This window comes from Marmota monax, unplaced genomic scaffold (assembly GCF_021218885.2).
Source record: "Marmota monax isolate L192 unplaced genomic scaffold, Marmota_monax_Labrador192_F-V1.1 WCK01_AAM20220418_F8-fsc00277, whole genome shotgun sequence".
In the NCBI taxonomy this organism is placed as follows: Eukaryota; Metazoa; Chordata; class Mammalia; order Rodentia; family Sciuridae; genus Marmota; species Marmota monax.
This window is the reverse complement of record NW_026694513.1, coordinates 1,203,626-1,222,476: the sequence shown is the minus strand read 5'-3', so window position 1 is coordinate 1,222,476 and position 18,851 is coordinate 1,203,626. Positions and strand designations below refer to the sequence as shown.

Sequence of the window (18,851 nt, the reverse complement as noted above, 5' to 3'; positions counted from 1 at the left end):
AGAAAAGGTGTTCAACCCCATTAGTATTAGGGAAATGCAAATTAAAACCATAATTAACTACTTATACATCATTGCAAAACTGGTTGAGATGAGATGAAACAAACTGACCATAGCAAAGAATTAAAAGGATGTGCAGTAACTGGAACTCTCATATACTGATGATGGGAGTATAAATTCACCCCCACTTAGGAAAACTGAGCATAAGTACACACCCTATAATATAACATACACTCAAGAAAAATACATACTTATGTGCACCAAAAGACTGTACAAGAATATCCTTAGTATCACTATTTGTAATAGCTGAAAACTAGGGGGAAAAAAACAAGTGTGCATTAGAATAGACTATATAAAGTGTGACATATTAATAAAACAATATCATGATACAGCAAAAAAAATCAACAAAATACTGCTGTTACGATATAGACGAATATCCCAAGCAAAATACACAGCTGAAGAAGCCAGCCACAAACAGAAAACATACTATATGGCTCCATTTATATATATTATAGTTCATTTTTAGAAACTTAATCTAGTTTGTTAAAAGTCAGTTAATGCTTACCTTGGGATGTGAGGGAATGAGGTGAATGGCAGTAAGCATGAGGGGGTTGTGGAGGAGTATGTTATGTTCTATTTCTTTACATGGGTAATGGCCATGTGAATGTCCACTTGCTTATAATTCACCATGCTTCACATTTATCATTTGTATATTTTTCCTAAGCTTGGTACACTTCAGTAAAAGATGACTTTAAAAACAAAAAAATAGCCGGGCACAGTGGTGCATACCTATAATCCCAAAAGCTTGGGAGGCTGTGGCTGAAAGATCTCCAGCTCAAAGTCAACCTTACAACTTAGCAAGGCCCTAAGCAATTCAGTGAGACCTTATCTCTAAAAAAATACCAAAAGGTTGGGGGGACACGGCTGGGCTGGGTATGTGTGATGTGTGTGGCTCAGTGGTTGAGTGTCCCTGAGTTCAATACCTGGGAGGGAGGAAGGGAGAAAGGGAGGGAGGGAGAGAAGGAAAGAAGGGAAGGAGGGAGGTGGGGAATAAAGGAATAAAGAGAGAGAAGGAGGGAAGGGGAGGGGAAGGGAGGGGAAAAGACAGATAAAAAATAGAATTCAAAAAAAATGCCTTTTAAAAACAGGAAAAAAGCAAAAAAAAGAATCTAAAGAAAATTAAAAAGCAAAAGATGTTAATAAAGGAAGAAATATCAATGAAAGAAAAGGCTAGCTTACTAATTATGCAAAAGAACTTCACCTATTTTCATTTGGAATTATATTCCATTTTTGTTTTTGTTATGTTATGCATCATCTCTGCCTCTCTCTGAGTCATCTTTGACACAGTAATTTCAGGTCTAAGACTCTATCTTATGAAAACAGAAGTATGTTAGGATATATGTACAAAAACTTTACTGTTGCTTCAATTATAACAACATGCTGGAGATTTCATAAATATCTATAGTTAAAGGAAAGGTTAAGTAACCTGGATATGTCTATCTGTATTATGGAATACTCTTTGTCTCTCTTTTTAAAGCATGTTACAAAGCTCATGGAATAATGTCCATGATGTGTTCATATGCTTAAAAGGCAAGTTATGGAATGCCTAGCAATATTTTTGTGTACACCATGGAATAGGTTCTAGAAGACTGCTTCTTGAGAGTATGACTGATGAGAGATGTGGTTCAGTATTCTGGACAATAAGGTACATAATCTGCATGGATGATTTCAAATTTCAAATTGTAAAAGTTTGTTTCCTCAAACATACATTACTTTTATAATGTAAAATGAAATCAAAAATTTTGGTCATACCTTCAAAATTTCTTATTTTAAGTGCTTATGTAAATTCTGTAAGAGAAATAAAATCAATAAAGGACAAAATAATTATCTGATTTATACTGTCTTTAAAGTTTCCTACTCAATACCCAAATTCTCCAGTTCTAGTCCTTTCCTTCCTGAACAGAGAGCATTTCATTTACCTCAGAAAACCACTAGAGACAGAGGGGCACTATATAATAACAAAAGTCAATGCACCAAGATGGCAAACTAATCCTAAATGCATCAAACAACAAAGCTGCAAAAACTGATCAAATTGAAAGGTAAAAGATAAATCCATAATTATTGTTGGAGATTTCAACACCCCTCTCTTAACCATCAAGAGAAAAACTGGACAGAAAATCTTTAAGGACAGAGTAACTGCAGGTTCTAAGATTAAACCCAACACTGGGTATAGAGCACTCTAACCCAACAAAAGGAATACAGATTTGTTCTACCTGACCATGGACTATATACCAAAATAGGACATTAAAATTTTTAAAAAATAGAACTCAATCAGAACATGTTCTCCTGTGATAATGTAATCAAATTAAAATCAATAACAGAAAATTAACAGGAAATATTCAAACAGTTGGAAACTAAACAATAACTTATAAATAATCCATGGGTCAAAGAGAAAGTCTCAAAGAACATAAAAAATACACTGAACTGAGTGAAAATTAAAATATAATACACCAAGTCAAGCACAGTGTCATGTGGCTGTAATCCCAGCCACTCAGAATAGAGGACCACAAGTTGAGGATAAGCCTAGGCAATACAGTGAGACTCTACATCAAAAAAATAAATAATAAAACACAACATACTAAAATCTGTGGAACACTGTTAAAAAAGTATTGAGAAGAAAGTTTATTGTACTAAGTGCATATATTAGAAAAGTGAATTTTTTTTCCAATAATCTGAGCTCTACTGAAGAATTTAGGGAGAAAGAAAAAGCAAAATAAATCTAAACCAAGTAAAGGACGGAAGTAATAAAGATACAAGCAGAAATAAATGAAATTGGAAACAAAAACTAGAGAAAACTCACTAAAACAAAGAGCCAATTCTTTATTTTACTTATTTATTTAATTTACTCCTTTTTTGCTGGGGAGGGGAACAGTGCTGGAGATTGAACCTAGAGCCATGTGCATGCTAGGCAAGCATCTATCCACTAAGCTACATCCCTAGACAAGTATTGGTTCTTTAAGAGAGCAATGAGATTAATAAAAATTACACACAGAGAGAGAGAGAGAGAATAAGAGAGACAGGGAATAGAGAAGACAATTACCAATATCAAGAATGAAACAAGGTAAGTCACTGCAGGCATCCAAAAGATAATAACAGAACACCATGAACAACTCTACATATATAAATTTGACGAGTTAGATAAAAATGTACTACATCTTCAAAAATACAAACGACTACAACTCAACCAATATGAAGTGCATACTTTTAATAGCCCCATAGGTATACAGGAAACTGAGTTTAAAATAATATTAAAACTTCCAAAAAATAACCCTCTAATCCTATATGCTTTCATTGGAGAATTCTATCCAATGTTTAAAGAAAGTTAGAATCAATTCTGCACAATCTCTTCCAGAAAAAAAAGAAGAAAAAACATTTCCAATTTATTTTAAATAAATATGACCCCGATAGTAAAACTAGAACAAGAGAACACAAAAGAAAAAAACAACAGACTAATATCACTTATGAATATACACACAAAAATCCTTCATTAAAGTATGAGCAAACATATGAAATTATTTTTTTAAGTTCTTTTTTTATTGGTTGTTCAAAACATTACAAAGCTCTTGACATATCATATTTCATACATTTGATTCAAGTGGGTTATGAACTCCCATTTTTACCCCATATACAGATTGCAGAATCACATCGGTTACACATCCACGTTTTTACATATTGCCATACTAGTGACTGTTGTATTCTGCTATCTTTCCTATCCTCTACTATCCCCCCTCCCCTCCCCTCCCATCTTCTCTCTCTACCCCATCTACTGTAATTCATTTCTCTCCCTTGATTTTTTTCCCTTTCCCCTCACATCCTCTTATATGTAATTTTGTATAACAATCAGGGTCTCCTTCCATTTCCATGCAATTTCCCTTCTCTCTCCCTTTCCCTCCCACCTCTCGTCCCTATTTAATGTTAATCTTTTTCTCATGCTCTTCCTCCCTGCTCTGTTTTTAGTTGCTAAAAACATATGAAATTATTTTACATATTCAGTAATACATAAAAGAATTATACACTATGACCAAGAGGGATGATTTCCAGGAATGAAATGCTAGTTCAATATCTGAAAATCAATCAATGTAATAGACTGCACTACCAGGCCAAAGAAGAAAAATCACACGATCACATCAATTGTTGAAGAAAAATCACTTGATAAACTAAAACACCCATTCATAATGAAAAACTCAGAAAAAAAAATGGTAATAAAAGGAAACTTCCTCAATCTGATTTAAAAAAAATCAACAAAATAATATATAGCTACCGTATTTAACAGTGTTTTCCATATTTAACTGGGTGCTTTCAACTTAAGACAGGGAGCAAGGTAAGAATATTTGCTTTAACCACTCTTATTTAACATAATGCTGGAAGTTCTAACAGTGTAATAAGGCAGAAGAAAGAAATAAAAGCACACAAATCAGAGAAACAAGTTATTGCTGTTCATAAATGTAGGAAATAGTAAATCTACAAAAGCCTCCTACAACTAATAGGAAAATAAAGCAAAGTTGCAGGATACAAGATAAATAGACCAAAAATATTTTTGTATTTTTTTATACTAACAACACATGGAGACCAAAATTCAAATACTACTAATTTCAACTGATTTAATAAAAAAAAAAAAGTACACAATCACAAAAATACAGTTATCTCATCCTAGACAAAGGCACCACAAACGTACATTAGAGAAAAGATAGCCTCTTCAACAAACGGTGCTGGAAAAACTGGAAATTCATATGTAATAGAATAAAATTGAACCCCTATGTCTCTCCCTGCACAAAACTAAACTCTAAGTGAATCAAAGACCTAGACATTAGACCAGAGATCCTGCATTTACTAGGAAAAAAAAGTAGGCCCAACTCTCAAACACGTCAGTTTAGGAACTGACTTCTTCAACAAGACTCCTAAAGTGCAAAAGATAAAATCAAGAATCAATAAATGGGATGATATCAAACTAAAAAGCCTCTTTACAGCAAAGAACATGTACAGAGAAAATCTTCACCACCAGTACCTCAGAAGGCACTAACTGCCAAAAAAGTACTCAGAAAACTTATCAGAAAAATAAATGACCCAATCAAAAAGTGGCAAAGGAACTGAACAGGCACTTCACAGAAGAAGAAATACAAATAGTTGTGGCTCAGTAGTAGAGCGCTCACCTAGCATGTAAGGCATCGGGTTCAATCTTCAGCACCACATAAAAACAAGTAAAATACAGTCATTGTATCCTTCTACAACTAAAAGAAAAATATTTTTTAAAAATACGAAAAAAATTTTCAACATCTCTAGCAATCAGAGAAATGCAAATTAAAACTACATTGATATTCCATCTCACTACAGTCAGAATGGCAGTTATAAAGAATACAAGTAACTGGGGCTGAGGCTGTAGCTCAGTGGTAAAATGCTTGCCTCCCATGTGTGAGGCACTGGGTTCAATCCTCAGCACCACATAAAAATACATAAAGATACTATGTGTTCATCTACAGCTAATAAGTATTTAAAAAAGAATACAAGTATATTAAAAAAGAATACAAGTAACAATAAATGTTGATGAGGATATGGGGAGAAAGGTATTCTTATAGTTTGTTGGTGGAACTGCAAATTAGTGCAACCTCTATGGAAAGCAGTGTGGAGATTCCTTAGAAAACTTGGAATGGAACCACCATCTGACCCAGTTATCCCACTCCTCAGTCTATACCCCAAAGACTTAAAAACAGCATAGTGCAGTGATGCGGCCACATCCATGTTTATAGCAGCTCAACTCACAACAGCCAAGCTATGGAAAACAACATAGGTGTCCTTCAACGGATGAATGGATGAAGAAAATATGGTATATATACACAATGGACTATTACTCAGACATAAAGAAAAATGAAATTATGGCATTTGCTGGCAAATGAATGGAACTAGAGATTATCATGCTAAGTGAAATAAGCCAAACCCAAAACACCAAAGGCCAAATGTACTTTCTGACTTGTGGATGCTAACTCAAAACAAGAGAGGTTGGGGAAGAAAATAGTAGAAACAGATTGCACTAGACAAAGTGTAACGAAGGGAAGGGGGAGGGGAATAGGAAAGACAGTAGAATTAATTGGTCATAACTTTCCTAGCCTTATATTTGTATACACAACCAGGGTAACTCTATATCGAGCACGAGCACAAGAGTGAGAACCTAGCCAAGGCACGGTGGCGTACACCTGTAATCTCAGTGGCTCAGGAGGCTGAGGCAGGAGGATCACAGTTCAAAGCCAGCCTCAGCAAAAGCAAGGCGCTAAGCAATTCAGTGAGACACTGTCTCTAAATAAAGTACAAATAGGGCTGGGGATGTGGCTCGGTGGTCGAGTGCCCCTGAGTTCAATCCCTAGTACCCCCCCCCAAAAAAAAACAGTGGGAACTCTAATAGAGTAAGTTATACTTTATTTATGTATATTCTGCCAAAATACATTTTACCATCATGTATAACTAAAAAAAAATACATTTAGGTAAAATCTAAAAAAACACGTACGGGTCTTATATGCTAAAAACTATATCATACTGATGAAAGAAATTTTTAGAAATCTAGATAAATGGAAAAACAATCTGTTCATGAATTAGAAAACTCAAGTTATGAAAAAATATCCCAGGAACTCAGGGTGTGGCTCAAGCCGTAGCACAGGGCGCTAGGTTCGATCCTCAATACCACATAAAAATAAAAAATAAAGATATTTATATATATATATATATATATAAAGTCCCAAATATCTCCCCAAACTGACATATAGGTTTAATATAGTTCTTATCAAAATCCCAACAAGATTTTTGGAGCTTAGACAAGATTATTCTAAAATTTATATAAAAAGCCAATTTACATGGAACTAAAATAAGTAAAGTGATTTTGAACAATAAAAATGTTGGAGGAATCAGTCTGATTTCAAAAAATTATAAAACTACAGTAACCAAGATTCAGTGGTTAGACACACAGACCCAAAGAACAGAATGGAGAGCCCTAAAAGAGAACCACACAAATAATCTAATTGATTCTTTACAAAGGTACAAAAGCAATTAAGAAGAAAGATTACCATTTCAATAATCAGTGCTGAGCAACTGGAGATGCATAGAGAAAAAATTAACTTTCATCTAATAAGCTTTACATGTCATACAAAAATTAATTATAATACTTTAGAAAAAACATACAAGTTGAGTATCATTTATTTAAAGTGCTTGCGACCAGAAGTGTTTCAGACTGTGAATCTTTTTGGATTTTGGAAAATTTGTATATGTATAATAAGATATCGTGGGGGATAGGACTCAAGTCCAAACATGAAATTCTTTTACATTCCTTATATGCATAGCTTGAAGGTAATTTTATACATTTTTAATGCTCTTGTGTTTTAACTGTGACCTGTCACATGAAGTCAAGTATAGAATGTTCCAGTTGTCAATACTCAAAAAGTTTTGGATTATGGAGGATTTCAGATTTTCAGATTAGGAATGTTCTAATTTGTGGTAGAAAATCTTCAAGATCTAAAGCAAGGCAGGGTTCTCTGATGTGAAATCAAAAACCACAGAACATAATAAGATAAATTGTTAAATTCCACCTCATTAATATCAAAATCTTTTCTGCACAAGACTGAAAATTCATAATATAGAGTGGGTGAAAATATTAGCAAACCATATATCTGACAAAAGACTAGAATAAGTAAAGAACACTCAAAACTCAGGAATGGGGGTATAATTCAGTGAGAAAGTACATAGCTAGCCTGAGCAAGGCCCTAGGTTTAATCCCTAGTACCAAACCAAACCAATCCAAACTCCCAAAATGCAACAATAAATACATACAATCCTATTAGAAAATGCACAATAACAAGAAAATATATTTTACTGAAGACATCATTAGTCATATGGAATACACAAATTAAAACTACAATGAGACATCACTACACATGTATCAAGATGATTAAAATTAGTGACAATATCAAGTGTTGGTAAGGATGCAGAGAAACTGATACTGAAATTCATATGCTGCTATGAACTGCTAATGGGAATAAAAAATAGTATGGGAACATTTAGAAAGAATTTGACAATTTTTTTAAAAAATTGAACATGCAACAACCATAAAACAAAGCAAATGTCCTCCTGACATTTATCCCAGAGAAAGGAAGACTTGTGTGCACATAAAGACCCATACACAAATTTTTATAACAGTCTTTTCATAATAGCCAAAAATTAGAAATGACCCAGGCCAGGTACAGTGGCACACTCTTATAATCCCAGCAAGTTAGAGGCCTGACACAAGGATCTCAAGTTAAAGGCCAACCTCAGCAGCTCAGCAAGTCTGTCTCGAAATAAAATATAAAGAAAGGGCCAGGGATGTAGTTCAGTGGTAGAGTGCATAAGGCCCTGCTGGGTTCACTTTCCAGTAAAGCAAAAAAACAAAGGAAAGGAGGGAAAGAAAGAAGGAACACAGATGTCCTTCAACAGGTAATGGTTTAAAAAAAAAAAAAAATGTGGTACTTTCATATCATGGCATCCTTCTCAGCAGTAAAAAAGAACAATCTTGATAAAAACAACAGTAAGTGAAAAAGGTCAGTTCCAAAAGGTTACACACTAATTCCATTCATGTAACATTTTTCAAATGACAAAACTGTAGAAGTGAAGAACAGATAAGTGGTTGCCAATCCTTAAAAACACAGTGGCGGAGGGAAGACAAGAGAATGCAGCTATAATGGACAATATGAGGAATCCTTGTAGTGGTAGAAATTTTCTGTATCTCCATTCTATCAGTGTGAATATCCTGGTTGTAATACTGTAGGTATTATGGTTTTTTCAGATATTCCCACTAGGAAAAACTGGATAAAGTATAAACAGCATCTTTCTGTATTAGTTATTGTAACTGTATGTGAATCTATGATTATCTCAAAATGGAAAGTTTGGAAAAAAGAGATGATGGGCAGTTCCAAGTGAAATAGCACTTTACAACCTCTCAGCAGCAGCAGCAGATCTGAAAACCTTAGGATCCTTGGCTTTAAAAGATAAGTCTTATTTGGGGCAGTCAAAAATCATTTAGGAGCACATTTTAATAAGTCAATAGAAGGACAAGGGGCTGCTAATCAATGGGACAATATTTAATCTATACTTATCATTATTATAGTCATCCAGCTTCCCCCAAATCCAGGTGACTATCAACAATCCTGAATCCTAGACCATGAAGGGGGGTGGGGATGGTATGCAGGTACATTTTCATTTGGAAGATCCAATTTATGAAAACCCAGATTTGTCCCCAAAACAATGCATCAGTTTCAGTTAACCAAAAATCTTTTACCTTTCAAATAATCTCTATACAACATGTTTCCTCAGCACATTTTAAAAGATTCTTTTAATTAAAACTCCCCTTAGCCTTCTTTTTTCAGAATCTTATCTACTTAAGCTATATGTAGCACTTCCATGGCACCAAATAACTCCTCTTATTTCCCAGGGGAAGACAGTCATGTGACCTGCTGGGTAGAAGTAGTTTTGTCTCCTAACTCCTAACTCTTGCCCAAGTCCATCATTTCTGCTATTATCTTTGTCATAAAATTATTTTCTATTCAGACCTGACATTACACAGAAATTGTTGAGTCAACCGAACTCTACAAGACACAGCCCTAGTGAAACCCTGACAAAGTTGGGAGGTGCTTTCCAACACTGATGAGGAAGACACAAGTCCATCATGCAGTTGGACAGGGAAACAGGCCCTCTAGGCTAGAGATGGCTGCATTCTCCTTCCAGCTGTTAATCAGTGGATGTTCAATTTTACCAGCTCTTACTGAATTATATCTTGGTTCTTTTTAACCAAAAAAGCAACAAAAAAACTTTTTTATACTCAATGACAGAAAGTATAATGAGACAACAAAATTGGTTATGTTCCTCCAGAAATGAACTATAAATTATTCATGTGGTTGAATAATTATTAAAACCACTCCAGGATCATCTTTCTTTGGGGTTCAAATTTTTATTATTTACAACCTCTGCATAGAAGGAGACAGCCTAAAGTCTCAGAGATGACCTATATCTCATCCACTTAATAATCCTGTGCAGTTTTCTGTGTATCACATGCTGCTATTCCTAATCATGAGGGATATGGGAAAAAGAAAAGCCTTAATTATTAAAGTCCAATATGCCAGAATTTTTCCAATATCAACACTACTGACACTATGGGAAGAACTATTTCTTGATGGGGGGAGGGGGGCGCTGTCCTGTGCATTATAGCATACTTAGCAGCATCCTTGGGCTCTAGCCACTAAATGCCAATAGTATCCACATCCCAACCCAGTTGTGACAACCAAAAATGTCTAAGCACTGCCAAATGTCCTCTGGGGAACAAAATTGCCCCTGATTAAGAAACCAGTACATTATATAACAAAGAAATACTTGTAAATGATCACCTGATAGGAAAATTGGAAAAAGAAGATACAGAGAAGGCATCATTATAATTCTCTTAAAGTATCTGAAAATTTTCCAAAAAAGAAACTGGAACAGATTTTTGATACTAGACAGCATAACTTTACCTAGTGAATTTTAAAGGATTCTTTAAAATTCTAAAACTAACATTTATTCGTCTTCTAATAAAACTAACATTTATTCTTCTTCTGTGTCAGGCACCTTTCACTACACTTGTATTATTTAATCCTTACAACAATACTGTGGGGAAGGTAGCATTGACTCTTATTTACAGGTGAAAAAAGTTGAGGTTTAGAAATATTAACAAACTTGCCCAAAATCTAAGAGCTAACAGCAAAAAGGCAGAACCAGGACTCAAACCAAGGTCTAACACTGAAGCTACTATGACCATGACAATTAAGAATTTTTTCCTCAGCAAAAAAAGAAAGAAAAAGAAATGTTTCTATCACCACTAACTAACAACTCCATCCTGTCAGAACAGAAATCAATCTAGAAAGACTTTTTTCACAACTTTCAGGGAAATGGCTGCTCTGAACTCCACTGAGCCTCTCTGCCATACTCACCTATTCCCACTACTCCTCTCAAGTTCTTCCAACTTAGATGGCAAGCTCCTTTAAGAACAGCAGCAGCAATCAGTTTCTCACATTTACATCCTCCACAAAAACATGTACATAATGAATGGGTCTCGAAAAAGTTTTTCTGAAAGAATGGTCCTGAAACAGAAGGCCTCCCATACCATCCCCATCCTCTCAAAGCCCATTCCACAAGATATTATTCTTGCAATTTGATTTGAAGATTTTACAAGATATGCTAAGTTTTTTCCAACTCTCATGAGTCAGGAAGAGACAGAAAAAGATAGATGACTGGATACACTGGCTATACCTTCAATCAAGCCACAAAAAACTCACTTGACTATGATCATAAGCAATGTCAAGGGCTACCCTGTATTTATGTATATCTATGTTTATATGCACATAAACTTACATGTGCATGTACACAAATGCAATAAATCTACAAATGTGTGCATATATGTGTATCACAGTTCCCTCTTTAAGAAATTAAGCATACAAACATCTATCTATCTACCAGGCTTCTGAAGCTTTGAAGTCAGCACAAAGAGGTCTAAAGTAAAGGTCTCTTTTTGTCCCTTGGTATATTAATGAGGTAAAGCAAATAATGCTCTACTGTGGTGCTTCCCATAAAAAAAATCAGCGTATCTGCCAACTAGTACTACCTGCTCCAGGTACCAGTCTGGTACCATTTCAGGAAAATGCCAGTGGCTAAGTCCTGTTCTTGGAAGAAACGGTAGCTCATATTTGTGTGGCACTGAAGAGATGTTCACAAACAGTGTAGTGGGGAACACAGGAAAAGCATCCTTTGGAAAATTAAATATTAGACTGGAGGCTACCTGTCAAGAGACAAAACTCTGAATTCCATCTTTTAGGCACTATATTTCTGTTAGAAAGCCCACATCTCCAGGTTAAAGTACTTTGAAGGAGGAAAAGATTACCCAGTGTTCATAGAAAGTGAAAGCTAGGAGAAAGGGCTTCAGGCTTGAAAAATGCCAGAGCAGAGGAATCAAGCAATCAAGAAGGGGCAGAGTTAAATTAAGAAGAACAGATGTTGAAGAGAAGAGCCCTGGCATAAACAATTTAGTGGTCTCTCCTTAACTTCCTCAGTTGCTTTCACACAGTAGATGGAGGACAGGAACCGTGCATAACCTTTTCCTCAGTCACCAGGTTGCTCACTATTGTTCCTGAGGTCTTCAGGTTCTTTCCTTCCTAACTTGTCTCCATCAATAACATGATATTTCCCACCACCACCATGTGCAATCACCATCCAAGAGAGGCAGAAATGTTAACTATTCAAAAAAAAAAAAACTACATTCACCCAGATTATGAAATGGGCTAGCACCCTTATACAGAAGCCAGAGCAAAATTAAACATATCAACATGACCCAGGAGGCTTCCAGGACTAAACCAAAACCATCAATCTTCTCCTTCAATTTACAGACTTTTTTTTTTTCTTTACCTGTTTCTCCTAATTTGGGACAATCAGACACAAGCTTTTAAATGCATACCTTTCACCAGGGGACCAGGTGAAAACCGAAGCCACTCCATACCATGTGTTTGAATTGGGCCCAGTTTTAATCTATCTTTGTGGGGCAAAAAGTAAGCTTTGAAACCTGTAGTTTTATCGCTTGTAACCAACCCTTTATTGAAGTCAAGGCAATTGGGCCTTTGACTGTTTAAAAGAAAAAGAAAAAAAAACTATCTCAAAGCTCCTGTCCTGCACACATCAGTTACAGTTACATCTGAAAACAGATTTTTTTTTTTTTAAATCCACACCCAAGAAGAGATGTGAGAAATAATGGCGACAGAGACAGCGGGGGGTCTGAGGGAGGCAGCTGCTTTTGAGACCTGTATTGGGACGGGGCAGGGAACCAACCAGTGGCACTTTTCTCTCCAAATCTCCCGAGGGCTCATTCACCCTTTCAGTCCAACAAACTGTTTTTCTCCTTTGAGACGTTTATTACAAGAGGAATAGGGACTGAAGGAAAGCGTGAGGAAGATGTCTGGGATCTGCTACAACACGTAATGCTGGAAAACGTGTAGCTGTTTACTTACTACTAGCGCCTGGGAGACACTGAGCGCAGCGTACAGCTAAGCGTACCCCTTGAGGTCCCACCCCCGCCTCCGCCACCACACTGGCGCGTGCGGGCACCGGGGCCACGTGACACCAGCCCTTTCGACACGCCCGCGGGACCCTGAGGACCCCTGCGCGCGCCGCCCCCCAAGTCATCAGCTCCGGCTTCCCTCGGCCCTGCGCTCACACCGCGGCGCAGCCCTCCCCAAGTTACCTCGGAGGCCTGGGTTGTCATCTCGGGCCCGAATCTTTCGGATTTTGACTGGGCGCCCGCTCAGAGTAGACAGGACCAGACGCTGGCGCAAGAAGTTGCACCCCGCGTAGCTGAGGGAGTGTGTCTGGGTCGCCATGTGCGCGCCCTTTGCAGAGGCACGGGCAGGCGGAGCGCGGCTATTTGGATGGGCCAGAGAGTCTTGACCCCCCGCCCCCCGTGACAGCAGCGGCAGCGGCCCTAGCTGCGTCTCTCAGCCCCACAGCCCCACAGCCCCGCAGCCCCGGGCGCGTCCACGTGGTTTGGAACAGGAAGACGGAGAGACTAGACACCGGGTCAGAGGGGAGTGGGGCGGAGCCAGTGGCCACCTCCCCGCCTCCCCCACCCGACTGGGGGCGGCCCCTGAGCCGGGCCATGCTGCTATTGGCCAATGCGGAATCAGGGCGGTGCCCGTACGCCGACACCATTGGTTCGTGCTCGAACTGGGCGGAGTCTATACCGCACTGCCATTGGCCCGTAGTGGAGCTGGGTGGTGCCCGGGCCCCGGCAACAGAGCGCGGCGGGAGGGAGCTTGTTGGCGCGGCGTAGGAACCCAGGTGCTGGAGTCGCCTGTTCTTTAAGTCACTGTGGGGTTTCTCCCGGTGTAAGGGTCCAGAGATAGCGACAGACTTCGACTGGGAACCTACTACGCGCAGGTGGCTTAGCATCGCTGCTTAGAGCAACTGAGGAGTGAGGATGGCATTATCTTCCCTGCTTTTTCCCTAATAGAAGAGAAAACCAAGGTTGGCGCGCTTCTCCTGCTGTCCGCGCAGTGCTAAGAGCATTGCCGGCGCAGTTCTTTCGTTCCACTGTCACCCTGGAAGGTAGTGCCTTCCGACTTACTACAAGGGGAAGGACCCCAGGAAAACTACGAAGCTAGACGTGGTAGTCTGTATTAGGATATGCCCTTCGACACTAGTTATTATTTTGAGATAGCTCGTTGTGGCCCTTAATTATTTGTTCTTTATATTCACCGTGCGTTTTATGTCAAAACAAGCCCTTCACCTCACATACTTCATAATGGATAGTTGTAATAACTTCAATGCTGCTTTTTTGTCCTCCAATCCTGCACACTAAAATCTTACTGAATCTTGGAGTTTTTCACTCTTTTTCCTAAAAACCTTCAAAGATGCGCAGTCGACTATCAAATGACTCCAAACTTAGGAAGCAGCTCTGAGATAATAGATTCTGCAGTGTTTCCCCAAGATTCCCCAATGAATTTAAGCTTCACATGCCCACAGTGGTAATTTGCTTGGTTAAGAATCTTTCCTTTCCCTGTATCACTTACCAACACCCTTATGATACGTCCTAGAATTAAATCACAAATAAATTAATTTCACTCAAATTCTTTCCTTGGGGTCTTCTTCTGGGCAACCCCAAAATAAATCCTGACTTTAAATTTGTGAACTGAGATTCAGAAAACAAAACAAAACAAAAACAAAAACATGATTTATTTAAAGTGGTACCAGTAAATGGTAAAATCAGAACAAAATATCCATCTAAGTTCTGAATATTTAATAAAAAGCCTAGCATAAGTCTGATGGTGATGAAGTTGTAATGTTAAAGGAACCAGACAGAGAGAGGGAGAGAGAGAGCACTCTGCTCCTGTAGACACCCAGCATGAACTGCCAGACAGGGTAATAAACAAGCCCTCAGATGATTCCATTCCCCAGCCAGCTTCTGACCAGCCTTTGCAGCCATCCTAGCTGAGGCCATCTGGAGCACAGATGAGCTATTCCTTATGGGCCCTGTCCAAATTGCATATCCATAAACTAAATCAATTATTGTTACCATATTAAAATATGGTTTAGGAGTGTTTTTTTATACAGTAATAAATAATTGAAAAAGATTCATTGTGGCACATTTGTATTGTTTCAGTTTTGATACAGTATAACTATACACTCTTGATTTAGTTAGGGTTTTTTGTGGCTGTGACCTAAACACCTGACCTGAACAATATAGAGGAGGAGAAGTTTATTTTAGCTCACAGTTTCAGAAGTAAGGTCTATGGTCAGCTGACTCCATAGCTCTAGGTCCAAGGTGAGACAAGTCAATGGCTAAGAGAGCAGTAGAGGAAAGCAGCTTAGGACATGGTAACTAGGAAACAGGACTCTGCTCACCAGAGATAAAATATAAATCACAAAGGAGTACCCCCAGTGACCTACTTATTCCAGCCACACCCCAGTTGCCTATAGTTGCTGCCCAATTAACCTATATCAGTGGATTAATCCACTGATTAGGTTACAACTCTGATACTCATTTTACTTCTGAACATTCTTGCATTGTCTCACATATGAGTTTTTGAGGAACAAACACCTCACATCCAAACCATAACAAACCCTGCATAGTTCTATCTCAGCAAGGCACAAGAAATATCTTGGATAGGATTATTGAAGGCTCACTGGGAGTGAGGCTGTATGCTAAAGGTTTCACCAAGGTAATCTTATTTATCCTCATACCAATTAGTTCAAATGTTATAATAAAGATAAATAGAGGTTTGAGGGGTAGGAAAGATGGTGAAATGAGACAGACATCATTATCCTAGGTACATGTATGATTGCATGAATGGTGTGATCCTACTTTGGGTACAACAAGAGAAGTCAAAAGTTGTGCTAGCACAACTCCATTGTGTACAATGAGTCAAAGAGCATTCTGCTATCATGTATAACTGACTAGAACAAATAAATAATTTTTTAAAAGATAAACACAAGTTTATGATACAACTCTGTTGATCTTTGCTTATATTTGAAATTATCCATTACAATTTTTTACATGTTGTTTATAGATTCTTCTTTCATACTAAGTGATAAATGACATATTCCTTGACTTGTACTTGCTTCCACACTTCCATGTTCATAAGGATAAAAGCCTACTTGGCTTAACCACAGGCCCTCAGATGTAAGGGCCAGGGTAGAAGTTAGCTCCTCCCAGTTCACAGAGAACTTGCTCAAGACCACACTTATACCCACCCTGCTATTTCACTATGTCCTTTGTTTTAATCATCATGAATATGAGAGCTTTTTTCCACATCAGCCTGGAACTAATACTAACACTGCTCTAGTTTCAGGATAAATGTTTATATCCAATGCTCCTCCTTTGAGATCCCATAATAACTATTCACAACTGCACACATAACCTTGTATAATATATATAGTAGCCTCTTGAACAACATTCTGTAATCCAGTGAGGGCAAGCCTATGTCCTATTGTTTAGAGAAGAAGTAGTATCTTATCATTATATCCCCAGTGCTTAGCACCAAGTAGGAATTTTTAAAAGTGTGAAAAGAATGGCTAGGCTAAATCAGTAAAGTCAACGTGTCAACATTCTAGATTCTCAAACTTTAGCATGCATCAAAATTCCTAGGAGGCTTGTTAAAACACAGATTGCTGGGTCTCCTATCCAGAAATTTTTTCAATATAGGGTAGACCCTTGAGAATTTACATTTCTAATGATTTCCTGGGAGATATTGATGCTTCTGGCCTAAGGACCACATTTTGAGAAGTTTTAAAAGTTTAGAAAAAAGGACCTGTGATATACCTTTAAGTGTACCAACATAAAAATAACGGGAGTCCTGAGAAAGGAGAGAGATAAACGGGAAGAAGAAATATCTGAAAAAATACTGAGAGCAAAATATCTCCAATTTTGATTAAATTCATGAGTCTACACATCTAAGAAGCTCAAGAAATTTCAAGGAAGATAGAAAGATCCACACCAAGATATGACATAAGCAAACTGTTGAAAGACAAAGAATATTGAAAGCAGCAAGAGAGAAGCCATTTATTGCATATAAGAGAGACTAAAAAATAGATCAACAGCTGATTTCTCATTGGGAAGCATGGAGGACAAAAGGAAGTGGGAAGAGATAGTCAAAGTACTAAGAGATTTAAAAAAAAAAAAAAGCTGTCACCAAAAATTCTATATCTAACAAAATTATCAGAACTATGAGAAAAATAACAGAAGAATTTGTTACTAGTAGACTTAAGCTACAAAAAAAAAAAGCCAAAGAGAGTCCTTCAGGCTAAAGTAAAATAACACCAGACAGTTATTCAAAACTATATGAAAAAAGAAGAACACCTGCAAAGGTAAGGATGTAGGTAAATATATACAAACATTTCAATGCATTTTTGTTCACAACCTATTTTCCTATCTTCTTTCAAAGACAGCTGCATAAAACAGTACCTATGAATCTATGTTAATTGGCGTATAATAAATAAAGGTGTAGTTTCTAACAACAGCACAGGGGAGAGGGAAGGAGCTATATAGGAGTAAAACTTTTACGTACTACTGAAACTAAAATGGGATTAATTTTTTGAATATTTTTTAGTTGTAGACAGACACAATATCTTTATTTTATTTGTTTTTATGTGGTGCTGAGGATTGAACCCAGTGCCTCACATGTGCCAGACAAGTGCTCTGCCACTGAGTCACAACCCCAGCCCTAAGATGGGATTAATTTGAACTGCATTATTATAAATTAAGATGTCAATCCCAAGGGCAACCACTAAGAAAATGTAAAAAATATGTAGTAAAATAAATAAAGGGGCTGGAGTTGTAGCTCAGTGGTAGAGCATTTGCCTTGCACAAGCAAAGTACTGGGTTTAATCCTAAGCACCACATAAAAATAAATAAATAAAATAAAGGTATTATGTCCATCTACAACTGATTTTTTTTTAGTTTAAAAAATAACAAAAGAATTAAACTAAGGAAGTGGATAACTCCTTTCCTTTAGCAATCCCTTCTTCTATTTACTTATTGTCCTTAGGGATATTGCTGCTGCTGTTGTTGTTCTTGTCTATAGTACTAGGGAGGAAATTCAGGGCCTTGTATATGCCAGGAAAGTGCTTTAACACAGAGATATTTCCTCTGCCCGTTTTATTTTATTTTATTTTGAGACAGGATTGTGCTAAATTGCTGAGGCTGGCCTTGAACCTGGGTTCCTTGAACCTCCCGAGTCCCTGAGATTATAGGCATGCACCACTGTCTTCAGCAGGCCTTATGTTTTAAAAAAGTTCCAAAACACTTTGGTACCATCTATATTCTATATTTTTAAAACTATTCCTCCTTTGTCTAAATTTATTTGTGTAGAATTCCATTGCAACATAAATTTTAATAGTTTTGACTGCCATTAAAGTCAAAATAACAGTGGTTCAAGCATAAGCAATCTAGAGTTGCTATGCAGATGTAGTATATTATATTATTGTTCCCAATTAGTATTCCAAACGTAAAACATATATTCTCACCATGAGATATGTATGTATGTATATATATATATATATATATATATATATATATCCCTGCCTTATTAGTATTGGGCTTTGCCATGTGACTTGTTTGATAGCATGTGACTTGTTTGATTGATAACACAGAACTCTTAAGAGTTTTGTGTGCTTCCACCAACTTCCTTTTCTTTTTCCTACTACAGTGAGACTATATCCAGATTGGGAAATGCTTCTCCAGCATTCTAAAATGGAGATACATAGAAAACATC

At 37.3% G+C, this 18,851-nt stretch overlaps 1 protein-coding gene across 1 annotated transcript in view; it reads right to left on the bottom strand.

The window, feature by feature from the left end:
* Rcl1 (RNA terminal phosphate cyclase like 1) overlaps positions 1-13,586 on the bottom strand; it is a 74,358-nt gene extending 60,772 nt beyond the window's left edge. The window contains exon 1 of the mRNA XM_046420151.2: positions 13,328-13,586. Within this exon, the coding sequence (XP_046276107.1) occupies positions 13,328-13,463 (136 nt within the window). The 5' untranslated portion in view covers positions 13,464-13,586. The remainder of the gene's footprint in view (positions 1-13,327) is intronic.
* Positions 13,587-18,851: the final 5,265 nt, after the last annotated feature.